The 16955-nt window shown below is 57.4% G+C and overlaps 1 protein-coding gene across 7 annotated transcripts; it reads left to right on the top strand.

Annotated features, from left to right (window-relative positions):
• The first annotated feature begins 253 nt into the window (after positions 1-253).
• On the top strand, positions 254-15485 carry Mettl22 (methyltransferase 22, Kin17 lysine). Of its 7 annotated transcripts, none has more exons than XM_027940545.2 (12): positions 255-355; positions 969-1107; positions 3419-3657; positions 3739-3802; positions 6120-6160; positions 6251-6395; positions 9574-9645; positions 10739-10792; positions 11787-11867; positions 11972-12074; positions 13852-14020; positions 15377-15485. In XM_027940545.2, the coding sequence occupies exons 2-12, from the start codon at positions 1002-1004 to the stop codon at positions 15410-15412; spliced, it is 1110 nt and encodes a 369-aa protein (XP_027796346.2). In that variant the 5' UTR covers positions 255-355; positions 969-1001; the 3' UTR covers positions 15413-15485. The 7 variants fall into 7 exon arrangements, with proteins under 7 accessions (XP_071461756.1, XP_027796346.2, XP_027796341.2 ...); XM_071605656.1 differs by adding an exon at positions 473-556 and having other exon boundaries at positions 346-355; positions 3419-3802; XM_027940542.2 differs by lacking the exon at positions 255-355 and adding exons at positions 612-632; positions 731-772 and having other exon boundaries at positions 3419-3802.
• The last annotated feature ends 1470 nt before the right edge of the window (positions 15486-16955 follow it).

Below are 16955 nucleotides of genomic sequence, written 5' to 3'. Positions count from 1 at the left end.
CTGGAGCTGTGCACCCTGGGCTGGAATCCAGACAACACTACTGAGGAGCTGGGTGACCTTGGGCGACTTATTTATCACCTTTAGAGGGTTGGGGTCGCACACCCTCGGGTAGAGGCACCCCCTGCCAGGCCAGGCACAGGAGGCAGCTGCCGCGCCTCCCAGACACGGCAGGGCGGGCCGCCGGAGCAGCCACCCCGCACGCATGCGCGGCCGGCAGGTGGGTGGGGCCACGGTTGCGCGGGGCGGGGCGGGAGGGACGGAGCCGCGCCTGCGCACGCCGGCTGTCATGGCGGCCGCCTGAGTACCGCGGCGAGCGTAGGGTGGGCTCCCTGCCCTCCCTGCCCGGCTGCGGCGGGTAAGTCCCTGAGGGGCGTGGCAGGGTGGGGAGGGTGACCGGCCTGCTGGTCCCGAGCTGGCCTGGAGGTCTGGGCGGCCACCACCGGAGGCACTCAGCCTCTGTCCCCTCCTAAAGAAGGGTGCGGGGGAGGCCTCTCGTCCTCCGGGGTCCGGGAAGCCCCCGTCGGTCGCCGGGCAGACTCCAGGGAGCAGCGTCGTGGTGAGGAGCGGCAGGCGGCGGGGCAAAGGCTACGGCGGGACGTGACTGTGGTGTGTCCAAGCCGGGGCACGTGGTGGTCAGTTCTCCTCCCTCCGCCTTTCTTGGCTGTTGGAAGTTTCCATGGTGGAAAAGTTGGGGGGAAAGAGGAGAACGGGACTTCATCACCGTTCACAGGTCTCCTGCCGTAGACAGAAGGTTGCTGTGACAGTGGACACGGTGCGAGCAAGACACCAGATTCCCGCTGGATTCTTGTCCCTGGCCAAGGCTCTGAGACTTTCTCCTTAGAACTGGGAATTGGCAGGGGAACACCCTGGTGATAGTGGTGGTGCACAGTCGTTGGCCCCCGGGCTGGGTATGTTACCTTGCTCTCCTCCGGAACCTGCCTTCCTGAAGACCTGTTCTTGCCTCTCAGGTGCTTCTCCCCAGGAATAACTGGGACCCCACCATGGATGAGGTCACCTTCAAAAGTGACACTGTGCTGTCAGATGTTCACCTCTACACTCCAAATCAGAGACACCTCATGGTGCGGCTAAATGGCGTGGGGCAGCCTGGTAAGGACCTGGGTGGGGTGGAGTAGCTTAGCACCCCCAGAGTTCCCACCTCATCTTCTATTTTCCCCTGTTAGTCTTTTTTGGGGTCGATTGGGAAGACAAGATTGTTTAGTTGCCGTCTTCACCACACCAGGTCAGCTCGCCCTTGTTGATCAAGGTCCTGCACTTTCCTGAGCACCTGAACCTGTGCTGTGCCAGGCCCAGGACTTGATGCTGGGAATACAGAAGTGAGACAGACTCTACCTTCGGCAAATTCACAGTCCCCAGAGGGACCAGTGCTGGCTTGTTCCGTCACTGCACCCCGTTCCTCTGCCCAGCCCAGCATCCCCACCTCTGTTTGCCTGGCTCCTCTGTTTGTTTACCCCAGGCTCCTCAGCTTTTCTTCTACATGTCTTCCCCCATCTTCTCCCAGCAGCCAAGAGGTTTGTTTGAAAACGCAAACCAAATCACAGCACTCTCCAGACTCAGATTCCCATTAGTTTCCCTTTGCTCTCAGAGTAATGTCCAGACTCCTTGCCTTGGCCTGCAAGGCCCAGCCTGAGCCAGCCTGGGCCTGCGTGTCTGCCCAGTCACTCTCCCTCCCTTGCAGCTCCGTGGCCACTTGAACTTCTCTCTCAGACCCTGCATCTGCTTTCCCCTTCCTAACCCTGGCTCTGCAGGGTTCAGCTCCTGACAGGTTCCCCGATGACCCTCCCAACTCAAGTTACCCTGTACTGGTTTTTTTTTTTTGTTTGTTTGATGTGATTATTTATTTTTTTAATACATACCCTGTGGTTTTTTTAAATAATTAGTTTTAGTTTTAGTTGTCAATACCTTTATTTTATTTTTTCATTTTTACATGGTGCTGAGGATCGTACCCAGGGCCTCACACATGCCAGGCAAGCGCTCTACCGCTGAGCTACAACCCCAGCCCCTTGATGTGATTATTAATAACTCCCATTTCTCTCCTGTTCCAAATTGTTGATTAACCAGTGGTCACAAACTTTACAGCTTGTGGGCTGCACCTGGCCATGGCTTGGTTTCATAAATAAGGTTCTACTGAAACACAGCCAGGCCCACTGTTTCTGTTGTTATAGCTGCAGTGGCAGAGTGGACTAGTTGCAGCAGTGACCATGTGGCCCACAGAGCTGAAAATATTTATGATTTAACCTGTTGGTCTCCGAAAAATTTGCTGACCCCTGCATAATATGGTCGCCATATCTATGCCACATGGGATAAGTTCTGCAGAATCCAGGGGAGTTCACACATAATCTGTAATCTTGGATAATGTTTCCCCATCATCACGCCTAAAATGTGCCCCTGCTTTGTATCCTCAGTCCCAGCATGGCACTCAGTGCAGTTTTGGTGAATGTCTGTCGGGGGGTGGGTAGGTGGGTGACTGTTCAAACTTTGGCGTAAGCTTGGGGTACTGTGGGGGCCGCAGGAAGGGGCAGCGGAGCTGAGCCCTAAATGCGGAAAAGATCTTTCCAATCAAGTGGAGGAAGGCACCCCAGGCAGGGGACAGCGGTACGAAGGTGTGGCTGGCTCTCCTTAGGCCTCTCCCCTGTGCTGTGCCTCCTGTGGTGCCAGGTGGTTCCCAGGAGGAGATGGAGGCCAGTACCCTCCATCTCACGTGAAGTCAGGGTGAAGGGAACTCAGGGCAGAAGAGCCCTGGAACACAGGTTGGGTGCCCACTCAGCCAGGGTGCCCAGCCACAGCCTTGGATTCCCCAGGGGTGGACACTTGTGTTCTCCTGAGGCAGATGAGTAAGTTTGGGGGCATCAGACCCCTGGGAAGACGGAGGACTCAGCCCTGGGCACCCTGTGGGAAATCTTTGCTCCTCTGCCTCCAGCCCACTCCTCCTGGCACAAGCCCTTATTGAAATTGTCCCAGTGACTTTCTGGTCACCAGGTGGTAAGGGATATCTCACATCCTGTCACCCTCCAGACCTTCAGAGGCGGAGCGGTGTGGTGAGAGGGTGTCTGCTGGAGTCAGCAGGCTGTCTGCTGCCTTGGCTGCTTGGCTCAGCCTTGATCTCCACGTCTGTGAGGTGGAGCTGACGTGCCTCCTTCGCTTGGTGGTGAGGGTCAAATGAGAAGACCTGGCCTGCATGTGGGTGCTCATAAAGCAGAGGCTGCTCTCCCTGGTGGCTGGTGCTGAGTGGTGGCCCAGCCAGTGATCAGTGCCCAATGCAACGGGCCCTTTCTGCTGGTGTTAGTGTATCTCCCACTGCCTTCAAAGACTCTCCCAGGTGGTAACCAGACTTCTCAGAGAGAGGACATTTTAAACACACCCCCTGAGTTGCTCATTTGTGTTTTGTCTTGCCTTTCAGTCTTCCTGTCCCAGTTCAAGCTTCTGTGGAGTCAAGACCCTTGGACAGACTCGGGGGCTGAGGGTGGCCATCCCAGAGATGCTCTCTCATGGGAGGTCCCTCCTGCTGGCTCAGGCAGCCCAGGGTCCATTCCTGGAAGTGGCCACAGCCGTGAGGGTTCCCCTCTCCAGGCAGGGGCTGATACCTCTGGCCAGGAAGGGGCAGGAGCTCAGCTGGATGAGGATGGGGATTTGGACGTGGTGAGGAGACCACGGGCCGCCCCTGATCCTGACCTGGAGGGGTCTCCAAGAGACAAGGTACACCCCATGATTCTAACACAGGAGGAAGACGACATCACGGGAGACGAAGCACCAGAGAGCTGCCCCCACAGTGTCATCCGAATAGGTAAATAAAGGTCAGTCTCTCCTGCCACCGGGGCGGCTCCCCAGCAGCAGCCAGGGCGCAGGAGCGTCAGTGTCGGCTCTGGCTCAGGCCCAGGCCAGGACGGCGTAGGCAGGATAGTAGCAAATGGCAGACGCAGCTGGAAGCAGGCGGTGCCGCTGCTGGCCCAGGCTCAGGACTCCGCAGCAGCTCCCCGTTACCTCAGGATAGGCTTCAGATGGCTGCTTGCCAGGCCGGGTGTGACGTGGCCTCTGCTCGCCTCCGCAGCTCAGGTCACCCCGCCTTCAGCCCTCCTCTCCGCGAGCCTCCTTGTGCTGTGCTGGGTTCCTGGGCGCTTTCCTAGCGCATCCCTGTTGAAGACTCCCAGCTTAGCCATCGGCTCCCCCAGGAGGCCGGGCTCCTGCTGCCTCCACGTCCAGGTTCTCACTCAGCATGCTGGGGTGTCGGGCAGGGGGGCTGTGAAGGCTCAGCCAGGCTGGCCTGGCCCCAGGGCCCCAGGGATTGTTTACTTTACTCTCAGCCCTCACTTCCCTGCCTCCCTGAGGGGCACTGGAGCCCGGGACTCCACAGTGAGGCTTTGGCCTCCAGTGTGTGGGCATTTCATGTTCTGGGATCTACTGTCCTCCAGGCTGAGAACCCTATGGGAAAGGGCCAGTGTGTGGTGGCCCACCCAGGGGCAGAGCAGAAGGTAAAGTTGTTGAGCGTAGGTCATGGCTTGTCTTGTTCCATTCTGGGCTACAGCACCATCTTCTGCAAACCTTGGTTGATGGGGGGCTGGATCGTGGCCCTGCAGGGGTTCAACATCCAGTGTTGAACCCGTCTCCACCCCTCACCAGCAAGTGACCATGGACAGGGTCCTCTCACCCAGAGATTCAGTTTTTGCACCTATAGAATAGGATCAGGGATACTGCCCCCCAGGGTTTGGGTGGTAATTTAGTGAAATAATGCCCAGGAAGTCCACTTTTTATTGATTCCTGAATGAGACTCCCCCAGAGTGCACAGCTTCTGAGCCCTCACTCTCTTTGGAGCACCATCTGGCTGTGCCTCGGTCACCACGTCTGTGTCTGTGAAGTGGGGAGGCCCCAGGTCAAGGGGAACCTCTGAGGGCGAGCCCTGGGCCCGGCTCAGAGGTGTCTGGCCAGCGCAGGTACAGGGAGAGAACGCCACCACCGTGGGTGGGGCGTGGACGCACTTCTGTTCTGGTTTCAAACCAGATGGCCACGTTGGGCCTAACACTCCTGTCACATCCTGAAAGTAACTCCAGATGGTGACGTCAAGCCCAGCCAGGTGCTGGCGGACAGCGCATGGGCCGCTGTGGACTCAGAGCCCGCGTGGGAATTCCGCATGCTGTGCAGAGATCTTGGTCAGATTTCTCCTGGAGAAGTCCTCAGGCCCACTCTCCTGGGGGACTCCTCAGTCACTGTCACCTGGCTTGGGTACAGGGTAGTTGGCTTGTGTTGGATACCTTGTTGGGGTCCCAGGAGCCCTGGGCACAGTGAGGAGCTCACACCAAGAGCCCACGGGAACCTGAAGGAGCCAGGCTCCAGGGCTCCAGGGCTCCAGGGGCGGCAGCACCACCCACCTGCAGCCCTGCGCTCTGCACCCTGGGCCCCTTCTTATTTCTGTGACATCATGGTTTGGTTTTGTGTGTCTGATGAGCAGTGGAAGCCACCCACCCCGCTGTGCCGCGTGTGTTTGAGCTTGGTTGCCCTGTGGTCCTGCTGAGGTGGTTGGGAGTTCTGATCTGGCACCAGAGACTGGCACCCTTCCTCTTCCTCCTCTCACCCTCGGTGCCCTCCCCACCACCAGAATTGTATCCTACCGTGTTGTGCCCACACGCTGTGCTTGGGAACACTTAGACTTCCTTACATGCTTCTCTTCAACCTTTTGGGAAAGGATAAGAACTCAAACTAATTTTGTTAGTTAGCATGGTTCTAAGTGTGAGAAAGGTTTTGGAATGAGCCGTGGTTATTACTAGCACATAAACAAGGTACAGTTTTAAAGATGCAGTACTGGACTTGGGGCCTCATGAGATGCGAGTGTTTAATGAGGCTGTTGTGACCTAGTCTCCAGCCACAGGTGGGGTCACCTGGTGACGTGAGGAGAGGGAGCCAGGGGCCTGCTCCCGAGGGATGCTTGCACACTCCTGCCTGGTAGCATGGCCTGAGCGTCCGCTTCTCTCTGGAACACCTAGCCCGGTGCCCATCTGACTGCGTTGGCAGGTTGCCATTCACCCACGCCACCCACCCCTGCCATCCGGTGGCTTCTGTCTGTCCCCATTCACAGTGGGCATTTCTCTTTCGGTTTCCATCCTGTCCAGAGCACACCATGGCCACCCCCCTGGAGGATGTTGGCAAGCAGGTGGGTAGGTCCTGTCCACTTCCTGTGGTCCTGAAGAGCCTTTCTCTGGAGCCTCACATCAGCTGGTGCTCCTCGTCCTCTCCCCTCCAGGTGTGGCGGGGCGCCCTGCTCCTGGCGGACTACATCCTATTCAGACGGGACCTCTTCCAAGGACGCACTGTGCTGGAGCTGGGAGCAGGCACAGGGCTTGCCAGCATCGTGGCAGCCACTGTGGCGCGGACCGTGTATTGTACAGGTAACGGGCATTGGCTCAGGCTGCAGGGAGGTGGCGGTCCCCACAGTCGGTGCAAACCCTGTTGGGAAAGGAGACGGAGACACCGGGAAGGGGATGTTGGCTAGTCCCTGGTTTGCTTAATAATGAGTGGCCCAGCGGTGCCCAACGAGTGGCTACAGCATCGCCCAGCAGGCACCAGATCAGTGGTGTCAGTGTCTGATGCCCTTTGATGCTGACACCTAGAAAGAACAAACTTCTCAAGGAACCGTGAGGATATTCCCTCTCGTGAGCCTTAAAAACACCACAGACGTCTTGCCTGTTCGTTGGGAAATTAGTGAAACACAGTGAAATAAAGTCACTCATGATTTTACAGTCCCCAGATTTATGCAGCAGTATGCAGTTTATTCAGCACCTCATGTGCCCAGTATATGTGTGGGTGTAGTCAGGCCCGTAGTGAGTAAAATAACCACGTCGCTGCCCTCGGGCTACTTGTACTTCAGAATCTCTGCTTAACCTGTTCTTATTTGCATGTGCACGACCTTGCACACACACACACACACACACACACACAGTCTCTTTCCTTTTAGGAATATGTACAGAGTCCCAGAGAAGAGTTGAAATGCAGTGTCTGGGGCTCTGTCCCGCCAGGTGCTAGAAAACATTTTTCAGAGCATTTTCCTGTCACTAGCAGTTATTTAACTATGGTTTTGAGTAATCAGATACTTTCTCACCTCATTTTCAACCCCTCAGCTGCTGAGCGTTTGGTGGTTGTGTTTCTCTCATTTCCATGACACTGGGGTGAAGCCTTTGGGTGTTCGGATTCCCTTTGTGCCATCTGATACCCATTGGGCCAGGTTTCCCGGAGAGGGAGGGACTTGTCTTACGCTGGTGCTCCTTGTTGTCAGCTGATTTCTTTTTATTATTATTTTGAAATCTCATTAGACTAACACAGAAGTCACTAAAATACTCTGCAAAGTGCCATATACTTGTTTTAGTCAGCTTTTCCACCACTGTGACCAAAAGACCTGACAAGAACAACACAGAGGAGGAAAACTGTTTTGGCTCACAGTTTCAGAGATTCAGTCCACGGTTGGCCAGCTCCATAGCTCTGGGCCCAAGGTGAGGCAGCGCATCATGGCGGGAGAGTGTTGAGGAGGAAAGCAGCTCAGGACGCGGCACTTAGGAGGCAGAGAGTGAGTTCCACTCACCAGGGGTGGAATATAAACCCGGCACACCCCAGCCGCCTGCTTCCTCCAGCCACCCCCAGCCTGCCCAGGTACCAGCCAGCTAATCCCTTACAGTCAGTGGATTAGCCTGCTGGTTGGATTTCAGCTCCACAGTCCATTCTTCACCTCTGAACATTCTTGCATTGTCTCACACATGAGCTTTTGGGGGCACCTCGCATCTAATCCCATTGATAACATCTTACACAACCATAGTGCAGTGGTCAGGACCAGCAAACTGACACGGGTGGGTGCTGCTGGCGGAGCTAGCCATGCCAGAGTGCCCTGCTGTGAGAGGGTCAAATGAGCATGATTACCCTACTTCAAACCTGTAGTGTCTGCTGGGCAGAGAGAGGATTTGCTGATGGGGTTTGCATTTTGTTGCTTCCTAGTGAAGGTTTTCACGGCACAGACTTTTGCTTCTGAGGTGGGGAGGGAGTTGGAATGACCTGGCACTCATAATGCTGAGTCAGCCACTGGCAGGGGTTGACCAGCCACCTGAGTGCTGCCTCTTGACAATTTCATGTAAATTGCAAGCCAGGAGCATCACTGGGTGCCTGGTGCCTAGTAGTAAAATAGCATCAAATTGTCTTATCCTGAGAGAAAAAATCTCCAACATAGAGAAGAGAACTTCACTTAGGTGGCATGTCACAGTTAGCAAGGCCCTGATGGTCAGCCACATGATGAGTGCCTAATTGTAACTTAACAGTGACAGCCAGAGAGCCAAGTTTCATTCCCTTTGTCCAGAGGGGCACACTGAGGCTAAGGTTGAATGGCTGGTCCAAGCTCATGGTCACGCTGCTGATGATAGCCAAGACCCTTGACCCAGACCTCCTAGTTCAGGGTGCGGTGCCTTGATCATAGGCAGGTATATCAGACTGTTCCCCGGAGCAGTCTCTGCAGAGGGGTGACGTGGCTTCTCCAGGGCTCCATGCTCCTACTGTGCGGTATTGTTAGAATCCCTTGTAAGATCTCTTGTGACAAAAACTACCACGAGGATTTAAAAGCTGGGGTTCTGGGGGTGTTGCTCAGTGGCAGAAAGGGAGCTTAGCAAGCACAGGCCCTGGCTTATCCCTGCAGCATAAAACAAAAACTGTTGAGGGCTGGGTTGTGGCTCAGCAGTAGAGCACTCACCTGGGTTTAATCCTCAGCACCACATAAAAATAAACTACAACTAAAAAATAAGTATTTTAAAAACACCTGTTGAAGCAGTCCTGCACTGCCTGCAATGTCCCCTTTCCTCAGTGGCCAGGACAAGGGTTGGGTCTGAGCCTTGGCTGAGCAAGCTCCCTGCACTAGGCTCCATGTGGCCTCCAGCACGCACCGTCTGGTCCCAGGGGTCGAGGTGGCAGGGTGGGTTGAGCATTGCCGATGGCGAGACGTCCCGTGCTCCACTCATGCATTCTCCTAGTGAAGATAGATTTTTTTGCAAAGTGCTGCTTCCCTCAGTGAGAATCCACTGTATTGGTCCTGCTGAGACGTGAGAAATGTCTGTCTGTCTGAGCAGCAGGCCCCCGGCAGTGACTGGGCAGGAGAGTCCCTCGCTGGTCACAGCCTGATGCATCTCCAGTGACTGTCATTCGCCCTCTGACTCCAGCCGGTTTTCTGGAGTGTCAGAGACCTTGGAATCGGATCCCAGCTCCTGCTCCCACTAGTTAGGTGACTTGCTCAGTCTGTGACGTGGGAATGCTGCTGCCCCAGATGGCTGTGAACACGCAGGGAAGTGCCATGTCTGCTTTGCATACTCAGGGATGGGCACTCACCCCGCCTCTGGGCACACCCACAGCGCTGTGTCCTCCAGGACAGGATTCTCACGTAGGGAAGACAGTGGGAAAGAGCCCGGGTGCCCCTGTGTGGTCCGGGTGTGGAACTCAAGGGACAGCGCAGCTCTAGTGTCTGGGTGGTGATCTTGGTGGCCGCTCTGCTGGCACAGCCCTGGAGCTGTGTCCTAACAGCCAGCATGTTTGTCCTTCCAGACGTTGGTGCAGACCTCCTGGCGATGTGCCAGCGAAACGTTGCCCTCAACAGCCACCTGGCTGCCGCCGGAGGTGAGGCCCAGCTCTGAGGGAGGTTCCTGTTTGTCAGGCAAAGGAGGCCGGGATGGGGACGCTGGGAGGTGGAGGAGGAGGCTGGGTGGATGGAGGAGCAGGCTCCACTCAGCTCCGGGGCACAGTGCTCTGTCCTGGGGCTCCTCACCTCCGCACACGGCCACATCTTCCCCAGCTTCTTTTGGCCTGGACATCGTCCCCCGCCTCATCTTTCTAGCTCCTCTTCTGACCTGTCCTGCTGTCCTCCACTTGGCACCCAGTGTGGCCTTGCAGAGTTGCAAGTGCTGCCCCCCCAGCCCTCGGGATCCCTCAGGCCAGGGGGCCGCTCCTGCTCTCTGCGCCTCTCCAGCCAGGGCTCGCTACCCAGGCTACACTCTGCCCTCTGCCAGGAGGTCCCAGCAGCATCTGCCCAGCTGCCCAGTCCCTGCACAGCCTGCAGGGGGAGTATACACAGTGGCCTGGCTGGACTGCCAGGCAGACAGACCTGAGCAACCTGCGGTACCCCCCACCCCCAGGCCTCAGGCCCCCCAGGTTTGCCCACCCTAAGGCATCGAGGTGAACTCCTTGCTGGTCCGGCCCCCACTCTGGCCCTCCAGGCTGTCCCTCTGCCTGGACTCTCCAACTCAAACAGCACTCCCGTGACACTGCACTTAACCCTTGCTTGTTGGCTGGCTGCCTGGTGTTGCCCACCCACTAGACGTGAGCCTGGTGGTCAGGCCCCTTGCCTCCCAGAGAGGTGATGCAAGACGATGCTGAGCGCCCTGAAGGCAGGGAGGAGGACCGACAGCGGGCTCCACGCCCTCCTGCCCTCGCCCTCCTGCCCTCGCTGCCTCACACACCAGTCCGGTCCCCTCCCCCTTGCCTTGCAGCATTGCCCTGACCACAGCAGTCACCCCTTAGGTGGCTGGTCCCCGACAGCAGGGGCCAGGAGTCAAGCTGTTATTTTTCCTGTCTCTATGGTTGCTGACACTTCACACTCAAAAAATGCAGAGGGGAGTGAAGGAGCAAGGGAAAGGGCCGGGTGGGTGGTGGGTGGTGGGCGCCCCGCCATGCGGCCAGCCTGCAGCTGGGCCCTCTGTGTCTGTTCTCACAGGTGGAGTGGTTAAGGTCAAGGAGCTGGACTGGCTGAAGGACGGCTTCTGCACAGGTGTGTTTCATCGGGTGCCGGCCTGGGCTCAGGGGTCCTCGGCAGCACCCAGGGCACGGCATGGGCGCCGTGTTGGTTGAGCAGCAGAGCCCGGCTGCCACCAAGCCCCTACAGCCAGGCAGGGTCTCTCCACTGCCAGTGGGTGTCATTTGTTGGTTACCGAGCACCTGCCGTGTGTCAGGCACGTCATGTCCATGCCGTTTCCAGACTTCCCAGTGCCACCATGTGTTGGGCGTCAAAACCCCTGGGTCTTGGGACTGGGGCTCAGTGGTAGAGCGCTTGCCTAGCACGTGCAAGGCCCTGGGTTCGACCCTCATTACCACATAAAAATAAATAAGGTATTGTGTCCAACTACAACTAAAACAAATATTTTTTTTAAAAACCCGAGTGCTGCCTTCCCTGGGTCACATAGCTGGTACTGGGCAGGGCTGCTGACCTCGGGCGTCCGCCATCTCCCAGCAGGTGGTGGTTCTGGGAGACCCACTGGGGGGAAGAGTCCTCTGAATTTCCTTACAAACTACTTCAGACCCTGGTGCTTGGTCTTTACAGAGGCTCCCGCAGGTGGGGGGACCATCCCTGAGGACCTGTCACCTGCCGAGTGCCCTGCATACTGTGGGTCCCTTGACCCTTCCAGCAACCCCATGGGAGAAGTGCTGGCCCCTTTCTATGTGCACAGAAACAAAACCCAGAGAGTGGGTCACACAGCAAGTGAATGGGCAGGAAAGCCCTGGACAGGGCACGGAAGACAGCTCATAGATGGCTGGCCGAGGGGGAGGGGAGGTTGGGATCTGCCTGCCTGTCACTGGCCCTCAATACACTACAGCTGTCCCCAGGGGCCCTGAAGCTGGGAGCTGGGACTCAGGTGTGGCCGGCAGTGCCCCCTGCGCTGAGCTGCCCACCCCTGTCTCCTGAAGCTCCTTTTGGTCATCTTCCAGTAAGAGTTGGTGGCTGGCAGAGACAGGATTGAGCCCAGGCCCTCCCCTTTCTCTGGCAGACCCTGAGGCCCCCTTCAGCTGGTCGGAAGGGGACATCGCTGACCTGTACGATCACACCACTGTGCTGTTTGCAGCTGAAGGTGAGCGAGCTCTGCATGGTCACCGTGTCCCTGTCCTCACCTGGGGGGTGGAGCGCCTTACGCCTCCACTCTGCCCTGCCTCCCCAGCGCTGTCCCTTCCGCAGTGTTCTACGATGATGACCTCACGGACGCGCTGTTCGCCACGCTCTCCCGCCTCGCCCACAGGCTGAAGAACGCCTGCACGGCCATCCTGTCTGTGGAGAAGAGGTGAGCGGGGCGCAGGGCCTGTAGTGGGTCTCCCCTGCACTCCACGGGTCATGCCCTGTCCAGCTCCTGCTGGTCCCGGGCCAGGCTAGTCCCTGACACAGCACCTTTCCCAGTCCCCTGGGTCCCCGTCTGCAGATGATGAAGGAAACTGACAGCATCAGGGGACTATCCAGGCCCCTGCTAGGTCGTGACAAGACCCTTGTCCGCTGCCGTTGGCGTTACTTGTGTTTTGAGTTTTTATGAAAAGAAGACATTTTTCGCCAGGCGTGGTAGCACCCACCTGTAATCCCAGTGGCTCTCGGGAGGCTGGGGCAGGAGGATCGTGAGTTCAGAGCCAGCCTCAGCAACGGCGAGGCACTAAGCACCTCAGTGACACCTGTCTCTAAATAAAATGCAAAACAGGGCTGGGGACGGGTCTCAGGGGTCGGTGCCCTTGGGTTCAGTCCCGGTGCCAAAAAAATGAAAAACCCTAAAATGAGAAGCTAAGTGTCTGGTGGTGAACGCAGGTGGAGAGGTGGCTGCCCTCACCGCAGCTGTCACGGAGGTCGCCTGCTGAGTGACACAGGCTTCGGCTTTACCTCCCTGCACGAGACTTTTGCCCAGAACCGTAGGTTCTTGCACACTCGTGGCAGCATCGTTTGTGCCGGTGGTGCCGAGGGCCCCGTCCAGAGACATGCCAGCCCGGCCTCGTTGGGATCTGGCGTTGGTCAGACCAGGAGGGGAGCCGTTACCAGAAGGGGTCGCGAGGCATGCTGAAAGGTCACCAGGAAGTGTCCTGGCGGAGGGTCCTTAGTGTTTGGAGTTGCGCTGACTGTTTACAGGGGAGTGCTTGTTCATCTGGGAGGGGGCTGTTGTGAGGAGGGCCTCGGAGAGCGGAGGGGACACACTGCCCTCGGGTGACAGTACTGAAGCTGGGTGATGGGTCCATCATGCTTTATGTGCTGTCCTCCTTTTGCATGTTTGTGATTTAAAAAACGAGAAAAGAAAAAGAAAAAACAGTGTTTAGCACTGGGGTTTGAATTCTGGGGCACCTTGCCGCTAGCAGTTTTTATTTTTATTTAAAACAGGGTCTCTAAGATGCTGAGGTTGGCCTCAAACTTGAGATCCTCCTGCCTCAGCCTCCCAAGTGTCTGGGATTTCAGGTGTGCGCCACTGCGCCTAACATGATTTTTCATAATAAAAGATTTGCGAAAGAGATGAAGAGCTTGAATTTCAAGCCAAATCATCTTGCAGATTCTGTTTTGGAAAGGTGCAGAAGAGAGGGTTGGGAAACTCAGTTCTGAAGTCCTGCCCTCTCTCTCCCTCCTCCTCTCGCTCACCTCCGTAACCTAGCAACTTCCTGGCCATGTCATTGCGCTCGGCTGTGCTCCCAGAGTGCACCTGCCTCTGCTGTGGCCTCTCCCGTTAATCCATAGGTAGTCACAGGGCCACTCTGCTGGGTTCTCTGCTGGGTTCTGTGCTGGCTGCAGGCAGGACAGGCGGCAGCACCTGCAGAGACTGGCTGATAAGTCTTCCCTTGGCCAGTTTTCAGCAGCTCACAGTCGGAGCCTGTCTTTCCAGGGGTGTGATCGTGGACACACGACCAGCTTCCTAAGCCTCAGTGTCCACATCTGTAAAATGGAGCTGGTAACCAGTTTCGGGAAGATCCAGGAGGGCATTTGCTAAAATGCTTTGCACATAATAGTCACTCAGTTAAAAAATGAGAGGAGTGGGGCAGCAGGAAGAGGCTGAGGAAGTGACAACCCGAGGGTGGTGGCTGTGTGCTGGCTGCCTGCAGGCTCAACTTCACGCTGCGACACCTGGACGTCACCTGTGAAGCCTACGACCACTTCCGCTCCTCCCTGCACGCCCTGGAGAAGCTGGCCCCCGGCAAGCTGCGCTTCGTGGTGGAGCCCGTGGAGGCCTCCTTCCCGCAGCTCCTCGTCTACGAGCGCATCCGGCAGCTGGTAGGTCCTGTGGCGTGAAGCTGAGGCCGCTGTGCCAGGCAGAAGCGGTGATGGACCCAACCCTCGCACCCAGGCCCCCGCCCCGCAGTCCAGTGGTGGCTGCAGACGTGGTGCCCTCTGCAGCAGAACCTGCACTATGCTACATCTCCAGCGGTTTTTATTTTTATTTAATAAAATAAAATTTTATTTTAAATGGGCAGCCCCCACGCAGACCCTTGCTTCATAACGGCCACGTCCCACGGTGGCCTGGGCAGCAGACCTTCACCTGGCTTTTTAGCAGTGTCTTTCCCTGTGGGCAGTTCAGATCCAGGGGAGGCAAGGCCCTGGCAGGACGTGGGAGCTGGAGTCAGTCTGGAGACATTCTTGGTTGTCACAGTCAAGGAGACGGGTGCTACTGGTGTCTAATGGGTGGAGGCCTTGCGTGTGCTCTGTGGAGACAGACTGCAGCCCGGTGTCATCGCCGCTGGCTGCTCTGGCCCAGGCACAGCGGGGCCCCTCACATCAGGCCTCTCACGACCACCCTGAGGTGAGAGCCTCACGTGCCGGGCACCTTGCTAAGCACCTCTCGTCCACCACCTACCTGCCTGACGCTCACGGCAACAGCTGAGGCAGATGAGTCACCCTGGCAGGAAGTGGCAGCACTGGGGACTTAATCCTATTGCCATGTCACTTCTTATTACAGCTTTTCAACCCAGCACTTACTTAGGGAATAGCCGCAGGTCCAGAGTCACCCTCCAGTGGCCAGGGCTGGGCTCCTGGGAGTGCGGGGTGGAGAGTCTGCATCTTTTGTTCTCTCTGCCCTTTGGCTGTAGCCTCTTTCTCTGGAAAGGGGAGGCTGGGGACAGAGCCAGCTCTCATGCTCCCTGTCCGCTTCCCGAGCAGAGGCAGCCCTGCATTTGTCTGGGTCCCGGGCGGTGGTTCAGAAAGGCCTGCTCGCTGCCCGGCCACCACTGGGCAGCTCCACGCAGACCCAGCTGGTCTGCTCTGGTGAGGCTGGTACCAAGAGCATGCTGTGTGCCTGCATGTCCACCTGCTGGCGGTCAGAGTGTGTCACATGACCAGAAAGCCAGCTCCTTGGGGAACTCGGCAGCCACCGAACATGGAGGCTTCCCCAGTGGAGAGGTTGTGGTGACCTGCTGCCATCCCCCTGGTCCCTGCAATCACGTGACATCCTGATGCCCTTTTCAGCTGGCTGGCCTTTGTCCACCCAGCCTCCCTGCCCAGTGAGGCCCAGGAACAGTGCAGAGCTCCAGAGGGTAGGCAGAAGCTCGCGCCCCTGTGCCGGCTCCGTGCCACCCCTGGAGCTGTGGTGGCATCACCCGCACAGCTCAGGAGCCTGTCCCTCCTCTCTTGCAGGAGCTCTGGAAGATCGTTGCAGAACCAGCAGCGTGACCAGGGCCTGGGCCAGGCCTGGCGGCTCAGCCGTTCCCATGATCCGCTTCTAATAAAACCGGAAGCTCCTGCAGTCACCGTCCGAGGTCCTGTCATTTTCACATGGTAAATGTGCCTTAGGTGGCCCCACGTGGATTTCTGGGGCCTGTCGCTGCCTCCCAGCAGCAGCCAGAGAGCCTGGTTGCTCTGCGTGGGAGTCGACTCAGGCCCATGGGCCTCTTGCTGGGCACTGGGGTCAGGGAGTCCTGGGGCTGCTTGGCGAGTGCGTGGTCTCTGTGGCCCCCACGCGCACCCCCTGGCTGGGCCTGGCGGTGCGTGGTCCTTCCCTTCCTCTCTGAGGTTCACCAGTGTCTTCAGTGCCATGATGGAAACTGCCCTAACAGCTCTGGGCAGGGAAGCTCATCTCCTCCCAGGCTCCATGTTCCCGGGGACCGGTTCCTGCCTGCCCTGGGCCTCCCTCTCCACCTGTGCATGGTGGGTACGCTGTGTCTGTGCTCACTCCCCTCTCTGCACTCCTCTTGGTCCCTCTCACCGCCCCTCCTGCCCCACCCTTGGCACTCCCTGCCTTGCCCCTGCTGTGCCCTGTCACCAGGGTCCAGCACAGCCCTTCCTGCCTGCCCCGGGAGGCACATCTGCCTTTTCCTGTCCAGCTGTGCCTGCCCACAGCTGCTTCTCCCGAGCAGCCGGGGCCAGTTCCTGCACTCGTGTGCCCCAGTCATCGGCTTATCCCCAGGCCAGGCGTTTGCAAGTCCAGGGTCACGTTATCTTTCCAGCAAATCAGTCAGCAGCGGGTTAAACCCATTGCACAGTTGAGATGACCAAGGCTTCAAGAGGAAACCCCGTGGGGCCAGGGGCCTGGTTTGTCTGAAGCAGCTCTGCCTCCCGAGCGCCGCCCGGCCCAGAGCAGGGCCTCACACTCACTGTGGAGTGAGCTGTTCTCTGTTACTTCATCTTAGTTCTGCCTAGTGCTGGCTCCTTTTGACATAATGATAGAGGCACGGAATATCGTTTGCTCCACTGCAGTCTCCAGTGCTGCCCTCTCCGCCTCCTCCCTTCCCTGTCCCAGTCCTCTACTGATCTTTCCTCTTTTTATTTATAGTTTTTTTTTCACTTCTTGCATTATGGATACACACAAAGGTGAAATTCGCCGTGGGGTAGTCGTATCTGTGTAGCAGAGTGTGATCAGATTCATTGTTAGGTGAATTATCAATATAAATTACCACTCAGAACAGTGTTTCCTCGCTGTGGGTCATTTTGTCTCCAGGGACATTTGGCAATGTCTGGAGACATTCTTGGTTGTCACAGTCAAGGAGACAGGTGCTACTGGTGTCTAATGGGTGGAGGCCAGAGATGCCACTGAACCTCCCGAGTGCACAGGATGCCCCACAACAGAACGTGGCCCAGTCCAGCCATCAGGACTGTCAGCGTAGAGAGCCCATGGCTTAGAAGAAGAGAACCTGGACTCTAGGAAGAAGTGTGGGCCTCGGCGGAACGTGGAGTGCAAGGAGCGCAGGGTGTCTCGCCCACCTCTGGGTGTGGGAAG

This window comes from Marmota flaviventris, chromosome 19 (assembly GCF_047511675.1).
Source record: "Marmota flaviventris isolate mMarFla1 chromosome 19, mMarFla1.hap1, whole genome shotgun sequence".
Classification (NCBI taxonomy): domain Eukaryota; kingdom Metazoa; phylum Chordata; class Mammalia; order Rodentia; family Sciuridae; genus Marmota; species Marmota flaviventris.
This window is presented reverse-complemented; position numbering and strand designations above follow the sequence as displayed.